The sequence below is a fragment of the Desmodus rotundus genome, chromosome 2 (assembly GCF_022682495.2).
Source record: "Desmodus rotundus isolate HL8 chromosome 2, HLdesRot8A.1, whole genome shotgun sequence".
NCBI lineage: Eukaryota > Metazoa > Chordata > Mammalia > Chiroptera > Phyllostomidae > Desmodus > Desmodus rotundus.
Genome location: NC_071388.1, coordinates 6,600,108 through 6,625,110, shown reverse-complemented (window position 1 = coordinate 6,625,110; position 25,003 = coordinate 6,600,108). Strand labels below are relative to the sequence as shown.

At 50.4% G+C, this 25,003-nt stretch overlaps 1 protein-coding gene across 1 annotated transcript in view; it reads right to left on the bottom strand.

The window, feature by feature from the left end:
- IGSF5 (immunoglobulin superfamily member 5) overlaps positions 1 to 22,878 on the bottom strand; it is a 36,485-nt gene extending 13,607 nt beyond the window's left edge. The window contains exons 1-5 of the mRNA XM_024561773.4: positions 22,406 to 22,878; positions 19,102 to 19,180; positions 12,365 to 12,682; positions 7,749 to 8,051; positions 142 to 282 (exon numbers count right to left, since the gene is read on the bottom strand). Coding sequence (XP_024417541.2) covers positions 142 to 282; positions 7,749 to 8,051; positions 12,365 to 12,682; positions 19,102 to 19,159 — 820 coding nt within the window. The 5' untranslated portion in view covers positions 19,160 to 19,180; positions 22,406 to 22,878. The remainder of the gene's footprint in view (positions 1 to 141; positions 283 to 7,748; positions 8,052 to 12,364; positions 12,683 to 19,101; positions 19,181 to 22,405) is intronic.
- Between the last annotated feature and the right edge of the window lie 2,125 nt (positions 22,879 to 25,003).

Sequence of the window (25,003 nt, the reverse complement as noted above, 5' to 3'; positions counted from 1 at the left end):
CTCTGAGACTTTCACACATTTCCCTTTGGGGACCCCGGAAGCCAGTGTACTTTTGGAAAGAGCTGATGAGCTCATGAACTTCAGCTGCTTGTACCAACAGTTAAAAATACATACAAATCTATAGGAACAAAAAAAAATTACCTTTTTCCTGTTTCCTGGAGACACAGTAGCAGCAGAATATTACAACCAGAACAACGATCAGGACGAAAAGCAATGAGAGCGACACTGCAAGTAGGACTATGGCCCAGGTGGGCAACGCAGTGCCTGCTGCATCGATGCTGCCTGTCAGGTCGGAAGAGGGAAAAAGAAACATTTCAGTGATGCTGGCCACCGTCTGGGGCCTGTCGTCCCTGGTTTGGCCACACTACAGGCCAGGCTATGTTTTGCAGTCATAGTACGACCATCTGGTCTGCTACAGCTCGGGGTCGTGGGCCAACTTCCTCCCTTCGCTGTGCTTCAATTCTTGGCAGTATCTTCCATGGCTGTACTTATTGCTGCCCGTAAATACCTGCTTAGTTCCACAGCCCAAGTGCCCATCAGTTAACGGCCTTCCCGTGCCCGAAGGAAATGAGGGCAAATTGAGGGAGGGTCCCTCCTGAGGGAACCTGGTGCCAAAGCCTTCCCTGGGGGCCACCCAGTCCCCATCCTCAAATTCACTTTTCACGCAGCAATTGCTCTTCCCTTGGCTCTTCGGGCACTACCTTAGTCCACTTCACACTCTTGTTTTGTCCAGGCCTCACAGAGCTCGGGTGGGAGAGAGGCTGAGCAGGCAGAGCACCCAGGAAGTGGAAGGGGGTGGGGAGGGAAGGAAGGAGGGATGGAAAGTCAATTTGATTTGTGACAGCCACACCTTAGCCAGAGCCGTCCAATGCACCATCATGTGGCTGTCTAAATTCAAGTTTAAATTAATTAAAATTATATACAGTTGGATGCTCAGAGCCTCAGACGCACTGGCCACATTTCAAGGGCTCAAATGGCACAAATTCTGAACTTGGCCTTCATCACAGAGTCCTGTTGGGCAGCGCCACCTAGCCATGCACCATGGGAACTGCACTGATGTTCCAAAAAGCCCTGACCACTCCCTGCCTACCATACTGAACCACAGGGAAGTCAAACAGCATTTGAATTCATCTGTTTAAATGTGAATTGCTATTCAGTAAAGGCTGCCACTCAACCCGGAGTGCCTGGACGGTATCTCGGTGTAAATGCATGTATTTCATTAGATGCTAGTCATTAGAAAATATTAAAACAACAGACTTCCTAGGGAAGAAGACAAGGTTTGCTTAAAAATCAATGAAGCTTCAATAGGGTGGGCTTGGGGCTTTGTGTGCATGGAACCAGTGAAATCGGATGGCCACTGTTTACTTGTGCTCCCTTTGGCCTCTGACTCCCTTACCTATAACAATTCCTGCCCCTCCCCCAGGCTGTTCAGAGACTCAGGAGATGCGTGTGAAAGTGTCAAGAACACTAAGGTGTGATGCACATGTTCGAGACTGAGGTTTGAAAATATTAGGAGCCTCCGCAGTGAGGGAGCCAGCTGGGGTTCAACATTAAGGTCTGGCTTAAGATCCAACAGACAGGCTTACAATTCGTCCCGGACCAAGTCAACACACTCGTTGACTTAGTGAAATACTCCGCCCCTGCTGCAGAAAACTATCAGCAGGGCCACACTCTGTCAACCCAGTGTTGATGGGATCACCTTTGTCTCCACACAATGAGCCAGCCTCTTCCCCTTGGGGAGGACCTGTTGAAAGACAGGGAAGGGCCACCACGCTGGGGTTGGTGACCCAATCAAGGAAGAGAGCAGGCGGTCACGTGACCTCACTCCTCTCTGTCCCTTGATTCAACCACCAGGTTCAGCCAAAGGATGCCTGCACTCCCCTAAAAGCCCCAAATTCTCCCAAAAATAGCAACTGATTCCCATGGCTCATTCTTTCACTTCCTGTTTTGTGACCGCACTCCTTGGGGTTCAGATCTCCGCCCTGAGCTTCACACCTAGGAGGGCCTGACACTGTCCCTCCACTCCAGTGGCACCCGAAGAAAAACATGGTGTGTGCGCCCTGAGGTGTATGTAATGTGGCACAAGAGCTACACACAAGAACCATTCTTATTTCCATAACAATGTTTTCATTTATCGGCTATGACATGTATACACAAATATATGTGTACATATGCGCCTATTATATCATGGATTTTTTTAGTAGGAAGCTAATTTTTTAAATGGATACACTTAGAGTGGATTTAAAGAAAAATAAATAATGGCCATATATTAACAAATCAAATATCGTGACTGTGGACGGAAAACACAGAACCTTGGCGTGATCTCATCCTTAACCCAACCCCTTCCTCTTGCAGATGAGACACTTGAGACAAAGGGACTCGGTAAACCGGTCAAGGGCGCTCAGGACAGGAAAACCCAGAGGCTGGATGTGTGTCTTTCCATTCTGCTGCTTATCATGTCCACTGTGGAATAATTCTCCTGAGGAAGCTACAGCCTGGGTCTCACAGGAAAGGGGCAGTCCCAGTGGGCACCGCCCCCCGACACGTGCCTGTGGTGAAGGGTGTGGGTGTGACGAGTCAGTGCTGGAGAGGCGAGTGTGCTATGCCTGGGTAGCCCACAGATGGTGACTAAGGAAGATTATCTCCCAGTCCAACAAGGCCAGCCTCCCTCCCTACGTCCCCTCGAGGGGCTGCACTCACGTTAGGGCGGCGTTACTGAGTTTGCTGTGCGACTTTAACCTCAGCTGGGAGACTGCCCTTTTCCCACATGTGAAGAAAGGGAAAATAGTATTTCCCAGATGCTCTCATGGGAATGCTCGGAGTTTTGAAAGGGCACACACGATGTCTCAAAACCACCTGGATTAATACTAAATGTCACCACTGGCACATGCAAAGCACGCTCCTGTGCTGACTGGAGGGGACACAGATCTCTGAATCCATCGAATCAAGGACGGTCACTCACTCTGCTGTCCCACGTGCTCTGAGGCAGGGCCTGTCCTAAGCACTTTAGACATTGGAACCCGATTACTTCTCACACCAACAACAGCCCTCGAAGGTAGGTATGGTTATCTCAGGTTAGCAGATGAGAAAATCAAAGCACAGAGAAGTTAACTAACACACCCAAAATCTCAGAGCGAGGAAACAGGCAAGCTGGCACCTGAGTCCAGGCTGTCTGGGGTCCAAGTCTGGCTGCTTAGTAGCATCTGATGAGACCGGGTTAGGAGGAGGGGACTCTGAGACATTGCAATTCCATGGTCCCCAATCCTGACTGCCCAGTAAAGTAATTCGGGAGCTTTATTTTTTTTTAATGCCAATTCCCAGGCTCCACACAGACGAGTCAAGTCAGAACCTCTGGGTTGGGTGCTTATGTGTTAAAGCTCCCCAGCGACAAGCAGCCAGGAGAGAGAACTTCTGCCCTTTTCATCTCCTGCATGGTTTACAAGCAAGAAAATGGAGCCCAAAGGTCAGTGACTTGCCCAAAGTCACAGAGCTAGTGCCAGAGCTATAGCTTGGGACTGTCACTCCAGCCACTCTTGTCTGTCCTTGGAATTGCCACTTCTCACGAAGCTAAGATTTTAGCGAGGAGTCACTGCATTCTACGAGGTGCTCGTGTGTCCCACAAAGGTTGCTTTGTGCTCACATCTCACAGCCGGTCCATTACAGGAAAAGAAACCCACCCAGTGGGCAGACGGGGGGCGGGGGATTGACCAGGTTTTCAGCTAGTTATGTGTCTGCAGTGTTTGAAGCTTGAAGCACTTTTGGAATAAAAAAAAATCGATTTTTTAGAAAGCATTGGCATTAGCCCTTTCAATATGCTTTCCTTTAAAAAAAAAAATCAGTAAGTGCTTCATACAAGTTTTTGCTTGAAAGAATCAGACTTCCGAAACTGCCATTGGCACTCTTCTTTCAATGATTTAAAGGCATTGTTCGGAGAGTGAACACGAATTCCTTGCATTTGTCGGAAATGGGTGTCAGGACTGGCGTTCATCCGATTCCGGAAGGAGCCGGAACAGGCGCAGCTCCTTCATCCCGGGCTCTCTGTGAACGTGGTGTTCCGTGAACTTGGTGCACTCCTGGAAGCCTTCTAGTCTCCAGCTCCACCAGCAGAGGCTGTAAGGAGGTCTTCAGCTACTAAAACTTACATGAAACACACAACACGCAGCCAGCCACCACCAGCTGCTCCGGATCTTGATGAATAATTTAGAAACAAATTAGCCTTTTCCAAATGAGTCCAATAAAGTAAAACTCATTGCAAGGCACCCGCTGCGCTCTCTTCTGTGAGGCAGCCGGGACTCCAGCTGCCGTGATTAAGGCTGCTCACTTCACTAGTCCTAGTCTAAGAAGGACTCGGCTGAATTCAATCCAGTCGGGGACACCGGGGAGGCCCGTGCCCTTCTCCTACAAAGAAGAAGTTTGCAGGCAAGCTGTTCTCCCAAATCCATTTCCATGGGCTTCATCAATCAGACCAGAGCCCTTCGCTGCATTATCGCCTTGCTGAAGTGCGTGGTTTGAACAGTTGATTTCCTTCCATTTGGTGCTAATGGAACTTTTTAAATCTTCCTATCCCAAACCCAGGCCACACTCTGTCATACTTAAATAGCTTAACGCAAGCTGGGTTGGCTCCCTGGAGACTGGCAGGATACAGGCTGGAACAGGGGAAAGGCTGTGGGAGTTTGGAACATCTTCTTGGGCCAAGGGCTCAGGTATTAATAGGGACATGTCCATAGGACACCAGCCAGCTGGAAGGAATTCCCACTGGCAGAATATAGAGCAATCCAGGCATCAGAATAAATAATGACAGGAGCAAATTATAGCAATTGAATAAAAAGGAGTCCATACAAAAACTGGTTGTTTTTTTTTTTAAAGAAAGAAAAAGAGGAGGAAGTCTTCTCTTTACAGAAGAACCCCAACTAATAAATATAGAAAAATGGTGGAACCGGAAAATCAGTCTGACTGTCAACCGATAAGTGATTCAGGCAGTGACTTATTGAGGAATGGAGTAGCCAGCAAGTGAAAGAGTATTGAGAAAGGAGATATTCACACAGTATTCGTACATTATGGATTAATTACAAAGGCAAAGGGCACCTTCACAATGAAGGAAGTCGGGGACTCACCTTAACCGAGTGATTGGACTCGCTACCAACGACAGAGAAAACTGGCACCGTGCCCCCACGTGACCCCGCCCATGTCTTGGCAAAAGTATTTAGCCTAAATCTAAGTGTGGTGGAAAAACTCAGACAAACCCGTATTGAAGGGCATGTTGCAAAAGTGACTTTTTAAGAATGTTTACATCAGGTAAAACAAAAACGCTGGGGGAACCGTTGGAAATTGAAAGAGACTGAGGAAGACCTACCGGCCAAGGGCAAGGTCGGTCTCGGACTGGCTATTGGTTTAGGGGAGAAAAGAGCCATAAAGGACAACTGGGGAAATTCGAGTGTGGGCTGTATACTGCGTAACAACATTGTGGCAATGTCAAATCTCCTGGCTGCCCACTCCGTCGGGGTTACACAGAATGACCTTATTCCTCTGAAGCACAGCTGAGGAATTTAGGGGTAAAGAGGCATACAGTCTCCAACTAACTCTCAAATAGTTCATTAAAAAAATAAATACAAGCTGAGAAAGAGAAGCAAACATAACAAACTGTTAACATTTGCTGTATGTAGATAAAGGTATATTGATATTCATTGCACTATTCTTGAAATTTTTCTGGGGTGTTTAAGTTTCAAAATAATAAGCTGGAAGAAGAAAAGCAAGCTAGTTGAATTCTAGCTTCCTCTCCTTATGTACTGTTGCTGGGAAGAAGCTAAATTCCTTTCAGTTTAATAAGCTAAAATAAGTTGACCTTGACTTAACATCAACGAAACACCAGTTTCTGTGTCCTCTGCCCTGAAAAGCCCTGAGGCACCCCTGAGTCAGGCCAAAGACAGTACCAGCTGCCGCCCCCGGGGGCAGGGCATGCTCTCTGGTTCCCTGCGCTCCATCTTCGCCCTGATGCATACTCACTGGTGCTTTCATTTCTGTGGTCCGCCTGGTCCCTAGGGCATCTGGGTTGGAGACAGAGACAACGGCCTGATGTTGGGTGGGTGGGAGGGGTGTGGGAACAAGCTTGTGTGGGCCTTCACGGGGGGCCGACCCTGCAGGGCAAGCACAGAACCTCTCGGTGGACAACAGTCGGGCTCTGAATGGCTCTTCACAGGCTGGCAGGGACACCATCTGCTACGGGGTGAGTTGTGCCCCCAAATTCGTGTGAGAGTACTGACTTCTAGTACTTCGGAATGTGGCCTTGTTTGGGAAGGGAGTATGGAAGATGCAATTTAGATAAGGTGAGTGAGGTCAGGCTGTGTGTAGAATGGGCCCTAATCTGATATGACCGGTGTCCTTATAAAAACAAAAGAGACATCTGGGCATAGACAAGCACACAGGGAAAATGCTGCCTGAAGATGAAGACAGAGCTCGGGGTGATGCTTCTACAGGCCAAGGGACCCAAAGGCGGCCAGCAACCCCGAGAAGCTGGGGGAGGGGAAGGGAGCAAGTGCTCCCTCAGGGACCACAAAGGGAGCCAGCCCTGCCAACACACCAACTCCAGGCATCCAGACCTCGAGCTGTGCCACGGTCCCCTTCTCTCGTTGACGCCCACTCATACTTGCTCTCATCGGCCCCAGGATATGCCTCCAACCTCCACGCGGCTGCTCCAAGTGCAGGACACAGTTGACAGGGGAGCAGACTCTGAAGGCAGACTGGCAGGGTCACCGCCCACCATTTATAGCTCTAGGGACACGGGCAAGTGCCGAACGACACTGTGTCCCTGTCACTTCGCCTTACAACAGGAAGAGCAGCATCCACTCAGAGGGCTGTGGTGCGGGTCCATTTGGTTAATGTCTGAGATGTTTAAAACAGTGTCCCTACGCAGTAGGAGCGAGGTAGGGCTGGGAAGACCTCCCGGGAAGGAGTTTTCATAGGAGGACAAGCTTTGGACCAAGAGAGAAGCTCTTCCTGGCTTCCCAGCCCCTCAGTCCTAGCCCCTGTCTGACCTAACAAAGAACAGCACCTCTCTGGCCTCCCTTTCTCTGCTCTGGAGGCGTTCAAGTCCAGCCCCCAAGCTCCACGTTTTCTCATTGGCCCACGCCGACTCCAGGCCCAGGCTAGCTCTGTGAGCCCGGCAAAGGTGTATGGTTAGCGTTTTTCCTGTCCAAAGACCCTACAGTAATTCCCTTTGGGACTGAAACTTTAAATTTGTTATTTAGTCCCATTAAAAATCTACATAGACTTGGTACTTTTAAGTACACTGTGGATTTGTTGGGTAAAAAATGAAACCTTATAATGTCACTAAGATTGGAAGGAATCTGAGAGGACCCACGCACCCTCCTAAAATATTACGAGAGCTTGCTCCATATTGGCCCAGGACGGGATCACCTCAGAACAATGAATAAGAGCTAGAGGGAAAAAAAGCTGATTTCAAGTATTTATCTCTGAACTTGATGCTGTTTCATGCTACTGGTTGTCAAGATTCTTAATGATTTTCACATGTGAGTAGAAAAGGGAGAAATGCTTGGAGATGAGATTTTCAAATCAAGTGGCACTGCGGGGCCATTAGGCAGGCACTGTAAGCAATTTGTCTCCATCACCGTCCCGCCCTGAGATCAAGACCGCCAGGCGATTTTCCTGGACATGGAGCTTAGGCAGCACGGCATACAAAAATAAGCATGCAGTAATAATGTATTTACGTAAAGCAAGAAGTCTTCACTTACCCAAGGGAGGCGGAACCACAGTAAGATTTATTGTGAGGGAATCGCGGACTGGCAGCCCCTTCACCTTAGCCACACAAGTCAGAGTCCCATCGCCCTGCGGCGTCAGAGCCAGGACGCTCAGTGTGCTTTGGGGGTCGTCGTCGGGCTCCGGAACCGAGTGGTAGCTCCAGTGACTCACCGCAGCACCGATCTCCCAGCAAAGGTCGGGGAGCGGGGTCCAGCCCACCGCGCGGCAAGTCACGTTACAAGGTTCGTCCTCAATGACTATAAGACTGTCACTGGGGGTGAGCAACTTGCCCACAACTGAAGAAGAAAAGAGAAACATTCTGAAGGAATGACCACGCCATCCAGTTCCAGGTCTCCTTTCGTTTTTCCTTGAATTCGCATTGCATAAGAGCGACCTCCCCAGACCCGAGTTGGCTGTGTCTGTAGCGGGAAACCTTCATTCAGGTGGCACCTGAGACTTTATTTGTACTTCTCAGGCCCACAGAGAAAGATGGAATCTCTCACTTGAAAATATGTAATTGCAGAGAAATGAATAAAAATCAGTATCCAGGGGGATACGAATTATATGAGAAAGGGAGGACCGCTGTGCCTGCCACAGGGGTTACACAGTCCCTAACGTCATCCTGGGCTGCCGGGAGCCCAAACAAAAAGGATAGTAAATCAAAATCGAATCCAATAGAATTAAAGAAATAGCCACCCTCAATCACAGGTCAGAATATATTGCTCAGACAAACTGTTGAAAAGTTGTCGCCAAGGACAACTCACATGTGCCACTGTTCACACTGTTAACAACCCATCTGAAAGTACCACTGGTGCTGCCGGTGTTACTGAAACCGCCTGTGGGCCCCTGCTGCAGACACAGCCCTCCCGAGGACAACACGGACACAGGGCCACGTCCCAGTGGCAACCTTCGAAACTCCCAGCCGCACGATGTCATGGGAAGAACACTGGACAAGAATCAAAGCCTCTGCCCATAGTCCTGGCTGGCCCACTGAGTTGGCATCTGCTTGGGCAAGTCCCTGAGATTTCCCGGCCATTTCCTCCCTGGGAGGAGGCGATTTGAGTAGACTAGTGGTTTTCAGTCCTCGGGTTTCCACGCGTCCTAGCTCTTACAAATCGCTAAGGACCCGAAGGCCTCTCGTTTATGTGGGTTGTATCTATCGAGACTTGTGTTATGTTTGAAATTAGAATTAAATATTTATTTTTAGATATTCAAAAATAACAATACTCCATTTCATATTAATAGATCCATATTTTTATGAAAATACCTATATCTTAAACCAGAAGTAAGTAGTAAGAAGAGCGATACTGTTTTATATTTATGCAAATCTCTTTCACCTCTGGCTGGATTCTCATAGCTCCTTCTGTATTCAATCTGTTCCCATAAATTGCTTCATTTAAAGGTTATAAAGAAATCTGACCTCACAGGGCTACAGAGCCGAGAGAGTGAGCAGCCTTTCACAGGCTTTTCAGAGAACCGCAGATACCCCTTGGTACCATACCAACACTGGACAAGTAGTGGCTTCTTAAAGGTCAGTGTCGCTGTAGAAACTGCAACTATATAAAGGAGCATTCGTTGTCTGGTAGGTTATAAATCCATTGCTCTGTCTGCCTCTTTGAATGGCTCTTTTTACTCTTACATATCAGCCCTTTGCTTTTCACTGGTCCACTGAGTTATGCAGACCTGTCCAGTGTGGGGTGGAAAACTCCTGCTCACACGTGAGGATTGAGAGTGGGAATGACAACTAACATCTTAGTATCGTTCTGAAAAGTGTCACGACCTCATAGATCCCCTTGACAGGGTGAAGGGGACACCTGGGAATTCCCAGCCTAGACTGAAGTGGGTCCACTGGGAAAGCTCTGCTTACCCAGAAATGTTGGCTTTCCCATTATCCCTCTCCTAAAGAGTCTCTTGGAGGGAGCAAAGCACCTTTGCCAATTCAAGGACGACTGTACCCGCAACAGTAGGAGGGCACCGGATTTGTCCCTTAAGGCCAAAGAGCTTTGTCCTTGTTCTTTTTTGGTTTGCTCCTTGTTTCGTTTGGTGGAGAGGTTTAAGACGACAGAAGACTGGAGCAGTGGTGTTGCCTCACTTAACCACAGGAGCAATCGGCCCTCAACACACCAGAGGTCGAGAGGTTGGTGTGTGGCCAGTTGGTGGGCTGGGCACACGCAGCAATCTAATGGAGCATTTTCTTTTCTGTGTATGTTGGTGATTCAGCTTTTCCCATTGGCCTTCCAGAAGGTCAGCCAGGAGAATGACACATTTTATAAGGTGAGAGCTACAACATTTTACACAGATTTTGGGGTGACTCACTATGGAATTATGTAAGTTCTCTCTGTTTTTCTTGTTGATACTTGAAGAGAACAAACGATCTTTGGATAATTCACTTTCAAGATATATTGGATGTTTCCTCTTCTTTCAAGGTTCTTCTCCCTTGAGGGAGACCCTGTTGCTCAGAGAACATTTGTTCCTCTAAGAGCAAAGTGACATGCGGACCAGTGGGGCCAGGGTAAAATGACTGAGTTCTGTTCTGCTCTGCAGGGTCCGTCCTCAGGACCTTGGTCGGGGAATATTTTAACTTCCCAAGACACTTGTTCTTCTATTTCTTTTAAAACCAAAAGCTACAGTAATTATTAGCTCGTAAAAATGCACGTCTGAAGACACTTTACAGATTTGCAGCTTTGGGAAGAGAGGCCATAAAACCACACGGATTTACGAATTTGATACCATAAACAGTAATGACAAGCCATGCCCAGGCCGTGGTTCCTTGATCCAGGAGGGCCCTCTTCTTCCCTCACCTCCCGAGGTTGCCTATCATCCACGGACCTTTGAGGCACATCTCAAGGGGCACCTTCTCTTTGGAGTCATCCTTGAAATTGTCTCATCCCCGCCCCCAATTTGAACCTGAGCTGTCTCTCCACCATGCAGCCTCCAGGTGCACCACGGCTACTCCTGCACTTGCACCAGCCACGCTTCCTGTACAATTCTGGAGGGCAGGACCGTGTCCTGTGCTGCTGGCCTCTGAGTCCCCTGTGGAGACCTAACACAGCAGTGTGCTCCTCCTGAGGATGCAGAAAATAATAGCAGGTGGCTCTCTGGAGATTGCAATGGGCCGGGTGCTGTTCTAAAGACTGTCTGAGACCTACTCATCTGACCGCGCAGCAGCCCTGTAATGAGGAAACTAGGTCCAGAGCTGATGTGCCTACAGTCACTGAGTCGGTCAGTAACAAAGCTGGAATTTGAACCCAGCACTCGGGCTCCTGAGAGCTGTTAACCACTAGACCACTGCGGTTCCAGGGTCTTCAACCATCCTTTGTCACTTCGTCACCTGATCCTCCCAGTACACCTGCGAAGCAGGGAGAGGAGTCTTGTCCCAATTTTAAGAATGAAGAAATTGAACCAATTCAGGGGTCACCAAGGTGGGTAACTGATGAAAGCAAAACCAGAACTCATATCTTTGATTCGTTGTCCAGTGTTCTTTCCCTTATACCACAAATTATAACAGTAAGAATCTGGTCATGCAAGCTGGGCCAGTAATCCAGGTAGCTTCACAAAGTCACTTAACATCACGAAATGTCATTGGGCTCCTAATTAAACTACATAAAGACACATAAAGTAAAGATACAGTGATTTGGCTAAATCAAAAAATGCAAGGAGAAATAGGTAGACATGGATCTGCACCAAATGTTATCCGATTTGATTTGATAGCAGCATGAATACAGACCAAATCTGTGGAAATTTCTCCTAGACAAGCAAATAAATAAATGTGAGAGAAACTTCAAAGACACAATGTGGTTTGTTTTAAAAGATGCTGCTGCAGAAAGCTAGCCCCAATGCATCTGGAAATAGTGTATAATTGCAACTTTAATAAAGGTGTTCTGAATCCTTGTAAATCATCCCTTTATTTTTTTTCACTATGTAACGTGATCTTCAGCACCTAAATATTAGCTTTGAAAATGAAAGCTAAGTTATCCATTTTTATAAATTTTGTTTTCTTTTTTCTCTGAAACACTTGATACCTTTGTAAAAACCACTGGGGTGGGGGAAAGTAATAAATTGGGGAAATTAAACTGAAAAAGGAAAAAGTTACAGCATAATTCAAAGTTGATAAAGATGTCAAAGTGATGTAAAAATCAAAAATGATGTAAGGCAAAGAAATAGAGTCAAGCACTTGAAAAACTGGGCATGAGGCGGTGACTGTCGACTCTCTCTAACTCATGGACAAGTGATGACAACTGGCCCCAGAAGTATCGCAGGAAGTATTTCCAGAAAAGCAATTAGGTACCGAAGTGGATGAGATGGGAAGGGACAGAAATCTGTCTTTAAGAGTCTTAATCATAGACATGGAAAGAAAAGATGGAAGGAGAGAGGGAGAGAAACAGAAAGGAAGGAAGTGGAAAGAGGGTCAGTGAGGAAGGCAGGAGAGAAATACACAAATAACAAAACCATGAACTTGTCAGTTCAGAATAATCCTAAGTGTGACACCAACTGAAGGTATCCCGGCTGCAACCACACAGGACATGAACCTCAGAAGGTGTCTTCCATGTCTCTGGCACTCAACCCAATGGACTCCAAGCACCGCCCTCAGCTGGTCCCACACACGCACCTTGGACAGAAAGGAAAGCGGACCCCTCGCTGTCACTGTTTTGGAGGCTGCATTTGATGCGTCCGGCATCACTGAATTTCACGTCATGGATTATCATCTCCGAGATGAAGTTATCACCCTCCTCATAGCTCGCAGAGGTGAAGCGGTCGCTGGTGATGATGGGCTCCTTGGGCGTGATGCTCAGGACCACGGTGCCATTCAGAGCCCACATGATGAGCCTCCAGCCCTGCGAGACGGTGCAGTTGAAGTGGGCCTCCCCGCCCACCAGCACCGTGGTGTTCCGGGGTCCTTCTAAGATTTGGTTGCTGGATCCGGAAGCTAAAAGACAACCCATTTTTCAAGTAAATGAATGAATCTATGTAGATCCACTGTGGCATTTAACCCTCCCACATATAAGTTGGGGCCCCGGAGTGACCACCTTCCATGGTCCAGGCTCCATGTCTTACTGATCCCAACCCTGGGTCTCCCCAGAAGATCAGAAGCTTCCAGGGGATGGGAAGTCACTCCATCCCTCCATTCCATGCCCCTCCCCTCCCTGCACAGTGCTCAGCATCTCAGCATCTCAGCATCTCAGCTGGATTGGTGGTGAGGAGGCAGTGCTCCTCCTCCCCTCCCTGCAGGATGTCACCTTAAGTATCTGACCCCAGCTTGGCCCTGACAGCCACCACTAGCCCAGCTTGGTCACATTAGGGAAGTTTTTTGGCCTCACTCTGAAAAGAGCATTTTTCCTCCCAGTGAAATGAGGAAGACCTTCTCCCGGAGCTGGGAGGGGACAGGGGAGCACCTTGTCTTTACAAAGAGGCTGGAGATGCCCGCACGCTGTGACATGGCCCATGTGTGCCCCCTGTGCCCTGAGAGCCCCCACACGGGGTGCTTAAGTCAGTGTCTGCGGCTGGAGGAAGTGAGGAATACAGCCAGAGAGAGATGAAAGCTGGGTCCTGCATATACGGTCACAGAGCTGTGGAAGAGTCAGTTCTGAAGACAGTACTGTCATTGGGGCCACGCCCCTCCTCCTAAGGACCAGAGACAGAGAAAGAGATGAGGGGTAGAAAGATGTGGGGAGTTAGATCCCTTCTTGAGAATGCTCAAGGGATGTATTTGTCAGCCCCTCAGAAGCTCTCACCCCACCTAGTGTTGGGATGAAAACTCGACACTCTGCAGGGGTGTCCAACATTTTGGCGTCTCTGGGCCACACTGGAGGGTTGTCTTGGGCCACACATTAAACACACAAACACTAACAAAAACAAAATATCTCATAGTGTTTTAAGTAAATTTACGATTTTGTGCTGGGGCACATTCATAGCCACCCTGGGCTGCACGTGGCCCATGGGCCGTGGGTTGGACACTCCTGCTAGAATGTAAGACCACAGACTCCAGAGCAACGGTCCTGGCTCAGCAGACAAGTCCTCTCCACTCCTGCATGCCCCACTCTCCTCAGCTGCAAAACAGGGACACTAGTCCCACAGTGACTTGTTTCAAGAACCAAAGAGGATGGTGCATGTGAACCCTTTCAGGCGACCCCCAGGCACTCAGTGAAACTCACTATTACACGACCCGCAAGGAGGGATTGCACTGACCTACAAGATGAGCCAAGAAAATCATAAAGTAACATTGTTTCCATTCCACTTTCCACAACATTCTGCCCTTCTCTCACCAGGTGCCCTCTGACACTGGTTTTAACTGGGGTGGCAGCTCTGATTGGTCTCCCCATGGAGCCCATCAGGGGTTCTCCAGCTCACACGAACTCCGTCATTATCTCTTGACGTGGAGTGTGCTCTGCCCCTGAAGAACTCAAGCAATCTTTGGGTCACTTAGCACTGATTTTCTTACCACTCGACAACAGCGAATTGGCAGCCAGAGTTTTCCTAGACTTCCCCACGTTGGTAATAACAATGCAAAGTATGGCAAGGGTAGTCTTCAAGGTCGCTATTTCCGTCTTTCACTGCCTGGGTTTTCATGTGAGAAATGAAGACCAGCAACATCCCAGGACCTGTGACCACAGTGGTGGTGCGCCAGCCTTCCACTCTGAGTCCCCTCTTCTCCACTCCTTCCCCTCTGATCTCACTCAGGGTTTGCAGCAAAAAGAAAAAACCGCCTGGCAGACCATGCAGCTGCCACATCGCAGAGCTGTGTGAGGCACACACTAGGCAGCCCACTGTATACACTGAGTGTCCCCAGAAACTGCAGCAGACCCCTTTTCCTTCCAACCTTATGTAAGGTCCAGTGGTGAAGCAGGTTCTAGAAGAATTGCATTACAGCCCTAAAGTTTTCTGGGAAAAAAGTACACAGCTGGACACATGTTCACGCCGTAACACTTCACCGGAGTACCCAGAATGCACTGTGGAAATACATCTCAGGAACAGGTAATAGTTACACAGACAGGGTCCCCACCCCAGCAGGACTGGGCCGGGAGGCAGCCAGGGGCAAGGAGGGGCCACCAACTCCAAAGAGTCAAATCCAAGGGAAGGTCAGACGTAACTGAGGCTACTCCTGTGCTCGGGTAAACATGTTGACTCTTCTCTAGCCTTTGCTTCGCCTCTGCACACAAAGGCAGATAGAAAAAAATAAGTGTAACTTAAATAACAACTCCAATTGTCTGAGCAAGTTGCTCAGATCTGGGATCCCTTTGATCTGGGAGTTTCTAAAAGGAAAAAGCCAAAGGAAGGGAAGTCAGAAATGGTTCCCCAGAGAAGCCACTGTTGTGCCAGCCAGGCTCTTTCCATGAGCCCTGAACCGCACCTTCAGAAGGACAAAAGAAAAGAAACGGCCAAGTCTACACCCGGGGGAAAGACGGACGCTCTCATACTCTACATGGTGATAAGAACCCTCTTCCCCCTCCTGACTCAGGCCAGTGGGAGTTCACTGAACAGAGCCACGGGGACGGGTGCAAGGCTGCAGAGACAGGTGAGACCCAGGCTGGCAACTGCAGCAGAAGAAGCAACGAATAGCCATCTGAGACCACAGTCTCTTCCCTGCCTGGTGCGAAGCACATTACACAGATTATTTCAGTCCAGGCGCGTTCACCCCACACCTGTCTTCAGATCCCTGCAGACCGCACGCATGACCAAGAAAACACAAGGGCCATGTACCTTACTTTGCAGCTATGGCAGTGAGAGGGGGGAGGGAGGGAGGGAGGGACCTGTACCAGACGGAAACTCTTTGAGTCTGAACTTGACCTTTAAGTTAAACAGCAGGCACTAAATCCTAAGCACGGCCTGGCCCTGACAATGCAGCCTGCAGTCTTCGCTCCCACCATCAGAGAACGCCCCTCCGGCTCCTCCTCGTGACTCAGAAGCTGCCTTTCTGGAAACGTGTGGCCCTGCGGCCTCATTCCTCTCTCTCCTCTATCCTATCAGCCGGTTCTGCGTGTAGCCCTGTCCCACCCAGAACAAATAGGAGAAAATTGTAAATAAGACCTTTAACCAAAAGTCACCTACCTCGACACAAAGCCTCCCTTTCCCCTTTGCTCTCCCTTTGACTGTAGAGCGAAAAGGCAAACGAGGGGCTGAGCCGCGGGAAAGGTCGATGTTCCCCTCCCAGGAACCTCCCGTGGCTACCAGCCACAGTGGTCCCCCAGCACCAGGTCCCCCCTGGGAGGGGCTTATCCACTTGCAAGGTACTTATTCATGCTGACACTCTCCAATTCCCAAATGCACGCCTCCAGCCTGCCCTCTCGCTTTCTCTCCTGCCCCACAATCCCACAGCACCGGGCATCTCGGTATAGGGGATGGGTTGCCCCCCAGGGTTGAAAAGCTCCTCTTCTTCTACTCACTGCACCCTTCCATCGGCAAAATGAAACCACTCACCCTGTAGCAGGTTTGCAGCTCCCGTGGCTCCCACCGGCCTGCCCTAAGTTGATCCTGAACCTAAGCCTTGCTCTTCTGCAACGGCTTTTTCTCAGCGCCCTGGAAGAGCAGCCAGTTGCCTCCCTGGCTGGAAGGCATGGACCCCTCTATTCCTCCACTCTCCTCTTCTCTAGCTCCTCTCACTGCACCTGAAGACCCTCACCTTCTCCCATCTCTTACTTAACGTCGGAAGTGAACAGAAAAGCAGACGGTTAAAAGGCAGAGGGCAGAAAGGGAAGCAACATGGAGGGAAGAAGAGACCTGCTCTGCAGAGGCAGCTCTGGAGGACTAAGTGGGAGTCCCCATGCCCCTGGGGCTGGGACCAGCAGAAGGAAACTGAGAGGTGAGGGAGAGGGTCTTCAGGTGGCTCTGCGCATCCTGCTGAGTCCTGCTGACAACGGCAGGATGTGCCAGCGTCACTGCTGTTCCACGCTACCACCCAAAACAGCTCTCCATGTGGCAGGGAGAGGGACCTGCTAAACACAGCAGTACGAGCAGGACCCTCCCTTGCGCCCCACCTCCACACCCCAGACTTCGCTTAAACATTTCCATCATTTAGGGCAAAGACCAGATGACCCTTAACATTTCCATGGGCTAACACCCTGCCTAGCCTCACATCTACTTCCTTTTGCCCCAAACTCCGCCTCTTCCTCACCAGCCCCAGGGCCTCAGCACAGGCGGCAGCCAGCCTGACATGACAGCCTCACGCCCCAGCTCCCAGCTGAGAAGTTGTCACCCCCTCAGGGAGCTGTCCAGAACACCCAATTTAGATTACATTATCCTGTAACAGGCTTTCAAATTAGTAAAGCAATTATCATGGGGTGATTTTATACTGATTCTCCTATCAATTAACGCCTGTTTCCCCTGCAGCTCTAAACTCCTTGCTGGCAGGGACTACCAGCTTTTGCTCGTCACCGAGTCCCAGTGCCTGCAACCGCATGGCACACACAGGCCCTCAGTGAATGCGCACGGAGTGAGTAAACAGGGCGGTCCTGATCCACACAGTCTGTTACACTGGGGACCAGGTGGCAAGGAGAGGGCCGGCGGAGCGCACTGGGCGCGCTGGGGCTAGCCCTCAGCTGTTCAAGGCTGAGTCTGCAAGTGAAGGCGTCTCTACCCCAAGAAGCATCCAAGGGGCTGTCTTCTGCTATGGGCCCCATCCCCCAGGGGCTCTCCAATTAGCCCGCAGTCCCCTCCCTCCTGGAGCAGCCGTCTCCAGGCCTCCGTCAAAGCCATCCCTGCCTTTGACACAGAGCTTCCGGGGAGAGGTCTGCGAAACACTGCAGACCCAGAGTTCCTCAGTTTCCCACTGAGCTTCTGGAAGAGATTCTTTTTGCCACCATGGCCAAAACAGCCTAGTCGGAGCCATGTCCCTAAACTTGTGCTGAGCCTGGTTTGCCAGCCACACTGGTCCCCGAGCTCCGCACAACGGGGGCAGCATTTTCCTCTCCACTCTACAAACAAAAGCGAGGTTATCAAGCACCTTGGTGTTTATAAACACCGAGCACCGCGCACTGTCAGGCCGCGGCCTTCGAACATCTCTGCTCCCAAATACGTGTTAACACCACGGCCTGGTGCCCATAGACCTCACATGTGAATAACCCAAAATCAAATGCATAAAACAATCCTCACTGCATGTAACACACTCTGAAGGTCCCTGTTCTAGTTCTAGTTCACTCCATTTTATTTTTTTGATGCTGTCATGGCCAGAGTTCTTTAAAACATTATGTAGCCCTGGCGGGTGTGGCTCAGTGGATTAAGTGCCAGCCTGTAAACCAAAGGGTTGCTGGTTCAATTCCCAGTCAGGGCACATGCCTGGGCTGTGAGCCAGGTCTCCAGTTAGGGGGCATAAGAGAGGCAGCCACACGTTGATGTTTCTTTCCCTCTCTCCCTCCCTTCCCCTCTCTCTAACAACAAGTGAATAAAATCTTTTTTTTTAAAAAAAGCATTATGTGGCCATCGAAAATAGAGTTCTATGTGTATAAAGTACAAAACCAGCAGAAGATATCTCCACAGTTAGAAGTCAGAATAATGGTCCCTTTGGGGGGGGGGGGGCAGGAAGGGCATCCAGAGCGTGCTCTCGGTCTCACTGTTGATACACAGAGGTGCTCAGCTTGCGCTGACTCATCGGGCTGTGCCTCCGTGACCGTGCACTTTGCTGCCGGTAGCCTTTTCTTCACTGCAAGGCCTCAAAACCACTGCGGTGGGGAGCACAGGACGGCCCCCCTGAGGGGTTCAAAATCTAGCCAGGAAACAAGACAGACACAGCTGAAGCCATGAAATGTAGGCGAGATGGAGTCAAAACAGAGCTTGGGGCACAACCTCCAGCCATCCTATGGACCCGAGGTCCACACACTGCCTCTCTGCAAAGCGGGGTCTGATCAGGGGACCCTGGTGGGGACACCCTGGAGGCCATTCCGGACGACACCCTGGGAGAGGTCCAGAACAAGGAGGTGCTATTGACAACCACCGCCCCCCCCACCCCGCATCCTGTCAGTATGGAAACTGAGATTATCGCCCTGCAAGGTCAGGAAGGCTTCATGGAGGAGGTGACACCCAAGTTGGCCTTTCTCAAAGACCAGGCAGAAACAGAAGAGGGACAGGAGCAATGACTTGTGGAGAGGCACTGAAGGTCAATGCCCAGGAGATGTGAACCCCAAAGAAGAGAAGCAATGGGGTCTGCTGCACCTGAAGGACCACTCCTGGAGCTCAGTCAGTGCAGCGGGAAGGGGACCCCAGTGAAGAGACCCCACAGTGGGGAGGGGACGCAGTGGCGAGTGCTTAAGGAACAACCTTCTGGCAGCCATGTGCACCAGCGGCCTCCCCTGGGCTCCCTCCCACCCACTCCAGGTAGAAGCCCTGGACTGTGCCCCGAAGCTCCCACGACCCTACCTGATAGGCCAGCCACGACGACCAGCGCAGCCAGGACACCTCGCCAGCTGCCCTCCATCTCCGCATGCTCCTCCTCTCCCTGGGAAAACAAAGCAGGCAGGAAACAGTCTCTCGCTGATGAGCGTTTACCACGCAGAGCTGTGCGGAGCCCCGACTAGCCCCCGGGTGACCGATGGAGCACAGATGAGTCAGCACTGGTCAGTGTGGTCAGTGGCACCAGCCTCACCTGCGAACTTGTTAGAAAACCAGATGCTTGCGCCCAGAGGACCAGAGACCTAGGAGGTGAGCCCAGCAACCTGTCTAAACCAGGTTCAATTCTGGCATGTGCTCAAGTCTGAGAATCACTGTATTACATGATCTCCCTCCCAAGCCCATGTATAAATTATGGGATGCCCGTGGTATGCCATTACTGCTGAGTTACTGACCGCGACGGAGCTGCCTGGGCTCACAGCTCTTCACTTCAATCCCGGTGCTTTAATCACTGAGAAAAGAAGACCCCACACACAACAGCTTCACATGATCAAGCGGGAACACAGGCAACAAACCGAAGAAGCAGGTCATGAGGCCACTAGAAGGCAGCAAGAGGCGTGAGAAAAACAGACAGGGGTGTGTGTGTGAGGGGTGTGTGTGGGCAGGGGCTGGTTACCGCCTCAGGTAGGGAAGCCAGAGGAAGGCTCCCAGGAGGTGTCCTCTGAACAGTGAAGGAGGGGAGGTGCCACAATGTGGATACCTGCAGAAGAGCTGCCCAGGCTGAGAAGGAGCAGGTGCAAAGGCCCTGGGGTGGGAATGTGACTGGCACATTTGTGGAACTGCAGTGAGGACTCTGGGGCTGGGGCATAGGGAGGGGTGAGTGGAAGCGGGAGAAGTCAGAGGCAGGGGAGGTCGAGGGTAGGCAGGGTGAGGTCTTACCAGCCCCCCGGCAGCATGCCAGGGTCCTGTCATGTATGGCTCTCAGCCCTCCCTTTCGACCCCTTTGCTCTTTGATACCCTCTAGCTCAGCCTTCACCCCTGTGTCTTTTCTCTTTATTGTTCCCTTCTCTGAAGACAGGCCTATCCGAGGCAGTCACCAGCACTGCTTGGTCTCATTGAAGCGTTTAGGGCAAAATCATCTGCCAAACGTATCATAAACTGTCTACAAAAAATAAAGAAAGAAAAAACCCAGCTTCCTAACCTCAGGAAATGGTCTCTGTTTGAAATGTTCTTCAACCACCACCATCTGGTGCCCGGTGATGGAGGTGGCTTCGCCTTCATCTCTGACATCACCCAGATGGCACATCTGTGCTGGGGAGCCACAGTGCCTCCAGAACATGGGGTGCAGGGTTCCATCTGAGCCCCGTGGCAGGATTTTTGCAATGTGCTGACACCCCCATCCAGGGCTCCAGTCCCTTTCCTTCCTCACAGGCCGAAGGGGACAGACCCACAGGCAGAAGTACAAGACCTGAAACGGGCACCGGGAAATACCTGCCTCAGGGAAGTTTACAGAACACCCCTCCCACGAGGTGCAGAATCGAACAGAGAGGCAGCGTGCCGGATGGCAACAATGCTCAGGCCCCGACACCCATTACGTGCCAGTGTGCGACTGGGCAGTCACAGCCCACTGGAAGGACTCTGGGTTCCCCCCGTCGGTTTTCCAATGTCTCTGAAAAGCAGAAGTCAGCGTGCGTTTGCTAAACCCTACCTGCTCTTGTCCCAGGGCGAGGTCCAGAGTGTCCAGTGCAGGAGCCCCACCCCGCAGTGGAGCCCCACCCCTCGATAGAAGCTGCACTGGACTCAGCAGACCCCTAAGCAAACCACACCTCAGTGGCAAGGAGCACAGCAGCTGCACACGGCCGAACCAAAGTCACGGCCTTCCCAGACCGGCTCAAGATCCCCAGTCACATCATTAACCAATGGTCAAGGTTCAATGAACACAATTCAGCACGCCAATCACTACCAATCGGCTAGAACGCTAGATCCCGACACAGGATGAAAGAGAAACTGAGCCACGGAGTCGTATTTTACCAAAAGCAATAAACGAGCAGTATGGACCTGACGCTGCGGAAACCAGGGCAATAGCTAAAGGTCACGAGGAAACCCTTGGAGCCACTGATAAGCAACATGAGTCAGGATGCAGACTAAGACCTGATGACAACTTGTTACACGCTTCATTCTGCCACCACCCTCACACCCCACTCCCGCTTGTTCTTTGTAGGAGACTCCAAGTCTAACCAGCTGGCAGAACCCAGGCGGGTGGGGCAGGGTCAGGCCGGGAGCTGCAGAAGTGGATTTGCAAGGGGTCGGGATTGGAAGGGTGTTTGGGGAAGGGCCTGTCATAAAGCTGATTCCAAGTCTGAACTGAGATCAGACAAGCCACCTTAATTACACGGGGACCTCTGCCAGGTCATTTGCGAGTTACTACCTCTATGGCGTAGTTTGGTGGGTCCCTGAATTTAACTTCTCATTCATTTCCATGTGGAAGACTTGAATTACCAACTTTTAGTTGAGAAACCCCTGTCTCCTTTTTTAAATCTTAAGTCTTATTAAATTATATTAAATAGATAGGATTTAACCCCCAACCAATTCCTTAATGCCCCGAGAACACCAAAACACTCAGGCGGTCTAGACCCACCAAGCTAGTCGTCTCAGGAAGAAACTGCTGAATTTGCTCATCTCACTTGGTGACCCCATGCACAAATGCTCATTTCAGGGTTCTTGGAAACAGCTTGAAGTCAGGAACCTCAAGCCCAAAGAGAAAGAAGTACTTTGCATGGTGCGTGAGAACAGACTGGCTGGCGGCAAACTGCCTTACCTTCAAGAAGGCAGGAACGCCCCTACTCTCTGAGCACCCAGATCTGTGCACCCTCCATTGGGAGGAGCCCTGGCACCACCTGCCACACTTGGGGCAGCCTTAGAACTTCCAGAAACCTCAGAGCGGGTCCCCTCTGCACAGGCCTTCTCATCAGGCACTCAATCAAACGCCATTTAAAAGGTTGTCTGACGAACAACATGAGTCACAGTAATTTTCCAGCATTTGAACCCCGACCTCCCAAATTCCAGCCCAGGCTCGGCTTTCAACGCATCCCTGAGAACAGCTCACTGTGAAAGGGACACTCGCTCGCTCAGAAATCGTCTCAAATTCCCACTCCCCAGAACAGCCGCTCTTTTAATTTTTAACTTTGGACAAGCCGGGAATCGGAGTCCGTGGTGATGGTCTGACACTTTCCCTGGGAGGACAGCTGGAGCGCCCCACTCCCTGGAGGAGACCAGGAGCTGTGGGGAAGTCCCCTACGGGCCTGTGCAAACACCAGTCCCTGAGCTGTCTTACCTCCGGCAGGTAGGTCTTCTCTTCGGGGCTTCAGGGAAGGTTCTCAGTTTCCAGAAGGCTTCTTGGCCTCCGTCCTCTCTCCACACAAACACAGGAATAAATTCAATCCGGCCACCAGAGAATCCTGACCCGACCTCAGCAGTTAACAGGAAGTCCCTAATGAAATGGTCTGTCACGTCATAGGCTAGTCTCTAAACACAGAGGTGGCCTCTGCCAGCCACAGGCCCTCACTCCCTGGAGGTGCGTGCCGCCCCGCATATTTCCTGTTAATCATTAGCCAGCCCCAAACAGCAGCCCAGGAAGTCCGGCCCAGGCCTGGGAATGCCAAGGCCGTGGGGCCAGGACGGACCTCCAGCTCAGCCTCCAGTCCGTGTCCCTCCTCCAGGCCTTTCCCCGGTCCTGCGGAGCCAAGACCGTCTGGGCCCAGCCGTCCTCTCCCACCAGCTGGAGGCTGGCAGGCCTGCCCAACCTTGCTCCCTCTGGCCTCTGGCACAGGCCCAGGGGCTGGTGAAGCCGGTTCCTTCTCCCCGCCAGGCACTTCCACATCCGCAAGAACAGGTTCTTTGTGAAAAAAGAAAAAAGAGTCCTCGGGGTGCACAGCTCTGGAACGTGGCCACCTTGAGGGGTGAATCAGAGTTTCCTGGGGAACCTTTGCACAGGACTGTGAAGGGGTTTTCAGCAGCCCCCCCACCATGCCCCACTTTCAGCCCCCCAGCAGTAAACAAAGGAACGTGGCTTTACGAGGGATTTGACAATTTCTGGGGAAAAACCCGTCGCCCAAAATCCTGATGCTCAGTGCTGTGTTGAATTGCCCTCTCTCTGTTTTTTTTTAACTGTCCTCTATTATGTGGTTCTTTTTTCAGTATCTGGCTTGTCTCCCCATTACATTTTAATCTTGCCAGGAGACTCAGGATCAGGGGCGTCTGTGGAGAATAGGCACCAACAGAAATAAGCATCATGTATTCAGAGTAAGACCCTAAAGTAAATCAACGGGGAAATGCCACCCTTCCCGTCAAAGGGCATCAGAACACGCCACCCCAGGAGAGTCACTTTGGCATAAAGATTAGTTTAAGCTGAAAACATTTGAGATTCCACAGATGAAAAGAAAAAAAAACACCTCAGAGCTTCCCTTTTCTGACTTACAGCAGCAATTTTGGGAATTAAGACTACCATTCAATCTTCTCCATGGTGGCTCCGCCCCACAAGGGACAACTCAAACAAAAGCTACTACATTGCCCTTCTCCAGGGGAGTTTATGATCCTGAAAGTGGAAGACCATTTGTACCTATGTACGAGGGGGGATCCGAAAAAACCCGGAATTATCTTCTGGAGGGCAGGCCCCTTGTAGGACAGGCTTCCCCTGCCAGGTGAGTGTCCTAGGAACCCGTCTGGATCAGTGGACCAGCTGGCGTTGTTGTGAGAGGCTGCATTCAGCTTCAGTGAATTTTTTTGAAGACTCAGTGCATTTGCCCATTTCATGACGGGTGATTTATGAGTGCATCTGCCCACACTGCGCTGAGTGTTCAGCAGTTTTTGACCAAAAACGGCATGGTCCCTCAGCTCCAACCTCCTATTCACCTGATCTCACCCTGAGAGACTTTTTTGTTTTGTTTCCCCAGATGAAGAAAGTCCTCAAAAGGAAACGTTTTGCCGATGTGGAAGAGGTGAAACAAAAAACGGCAGAAGCACTAAAAGGCATCAAAATTGACGAGTTCAAACACTGTTTTGAGCAGTGGAAAAAGTGTCTCGATAGGTGTATTGCATCACATGGAGAGCACTTTGAAGGTGCCTGAAGTTTAAACATGTGAGAATAAATACACAATTTTTTATAAATAAATTCTGGTTTGGGGGGATACCCCTTTGTAGACAAACATTCCACTAACTTCCTTTTGTCCCGTCCATTCTCCTAAAAATCTATTCATCTTTCTTAAAGAAATCTTCTTGTTCATCCCATAAAAAGCCTGTTCTCCCCCTTCCCTTTACCATGCTAAATTCAGTATGTAAACCTTTAACCGCTTAATGAGCCAGTTACTTTTTTTTGTTGGCTCCTATATGTACCAAAATAAGCTGCTTCTCCTGTTGATCTGACCTTTGTCAGTTTAACTCACAAGCCCCAGCCACTGAACTTAAAAGGATAGAGGCAAAGATTGTCTTTTCCCCTCCCTACAAAGCCCCATGCTAGGAGCTGATCAGAAAAACGGTGAGCAAAGCCGACGCTCAGGGAGTCAATGTATCACTCCCATAGTCTCGCAGACCCACCCAGGGCCATAGCGCCTTATTCCCGTGTCCCTGAGGGCCTCGCGTAATTCAAAATGCAAATAATTTCGGAATAATGAGATACGAGGATGAAACTCTAAGGCCGGTGTCACTCATTTCTGCCCGGCTGTGCTTTTTTGATTTTCTCAGCTTCAGGCCTCATCTTTAGACTACAGTCAGCCCTGGGAGACACAGGGGCTGGCCTCCAGGGTCCAGTGTCACCGCTGACTTGCCCCCAAGATTGCCAGCCTCACTCCTCACCTGCGCACTACAACCAGAGCGTGTTGTTAGAACTCCCAGAAGTTTTTGTTATATACCAATGAGTGCCTTGGGGAGAAAAAGT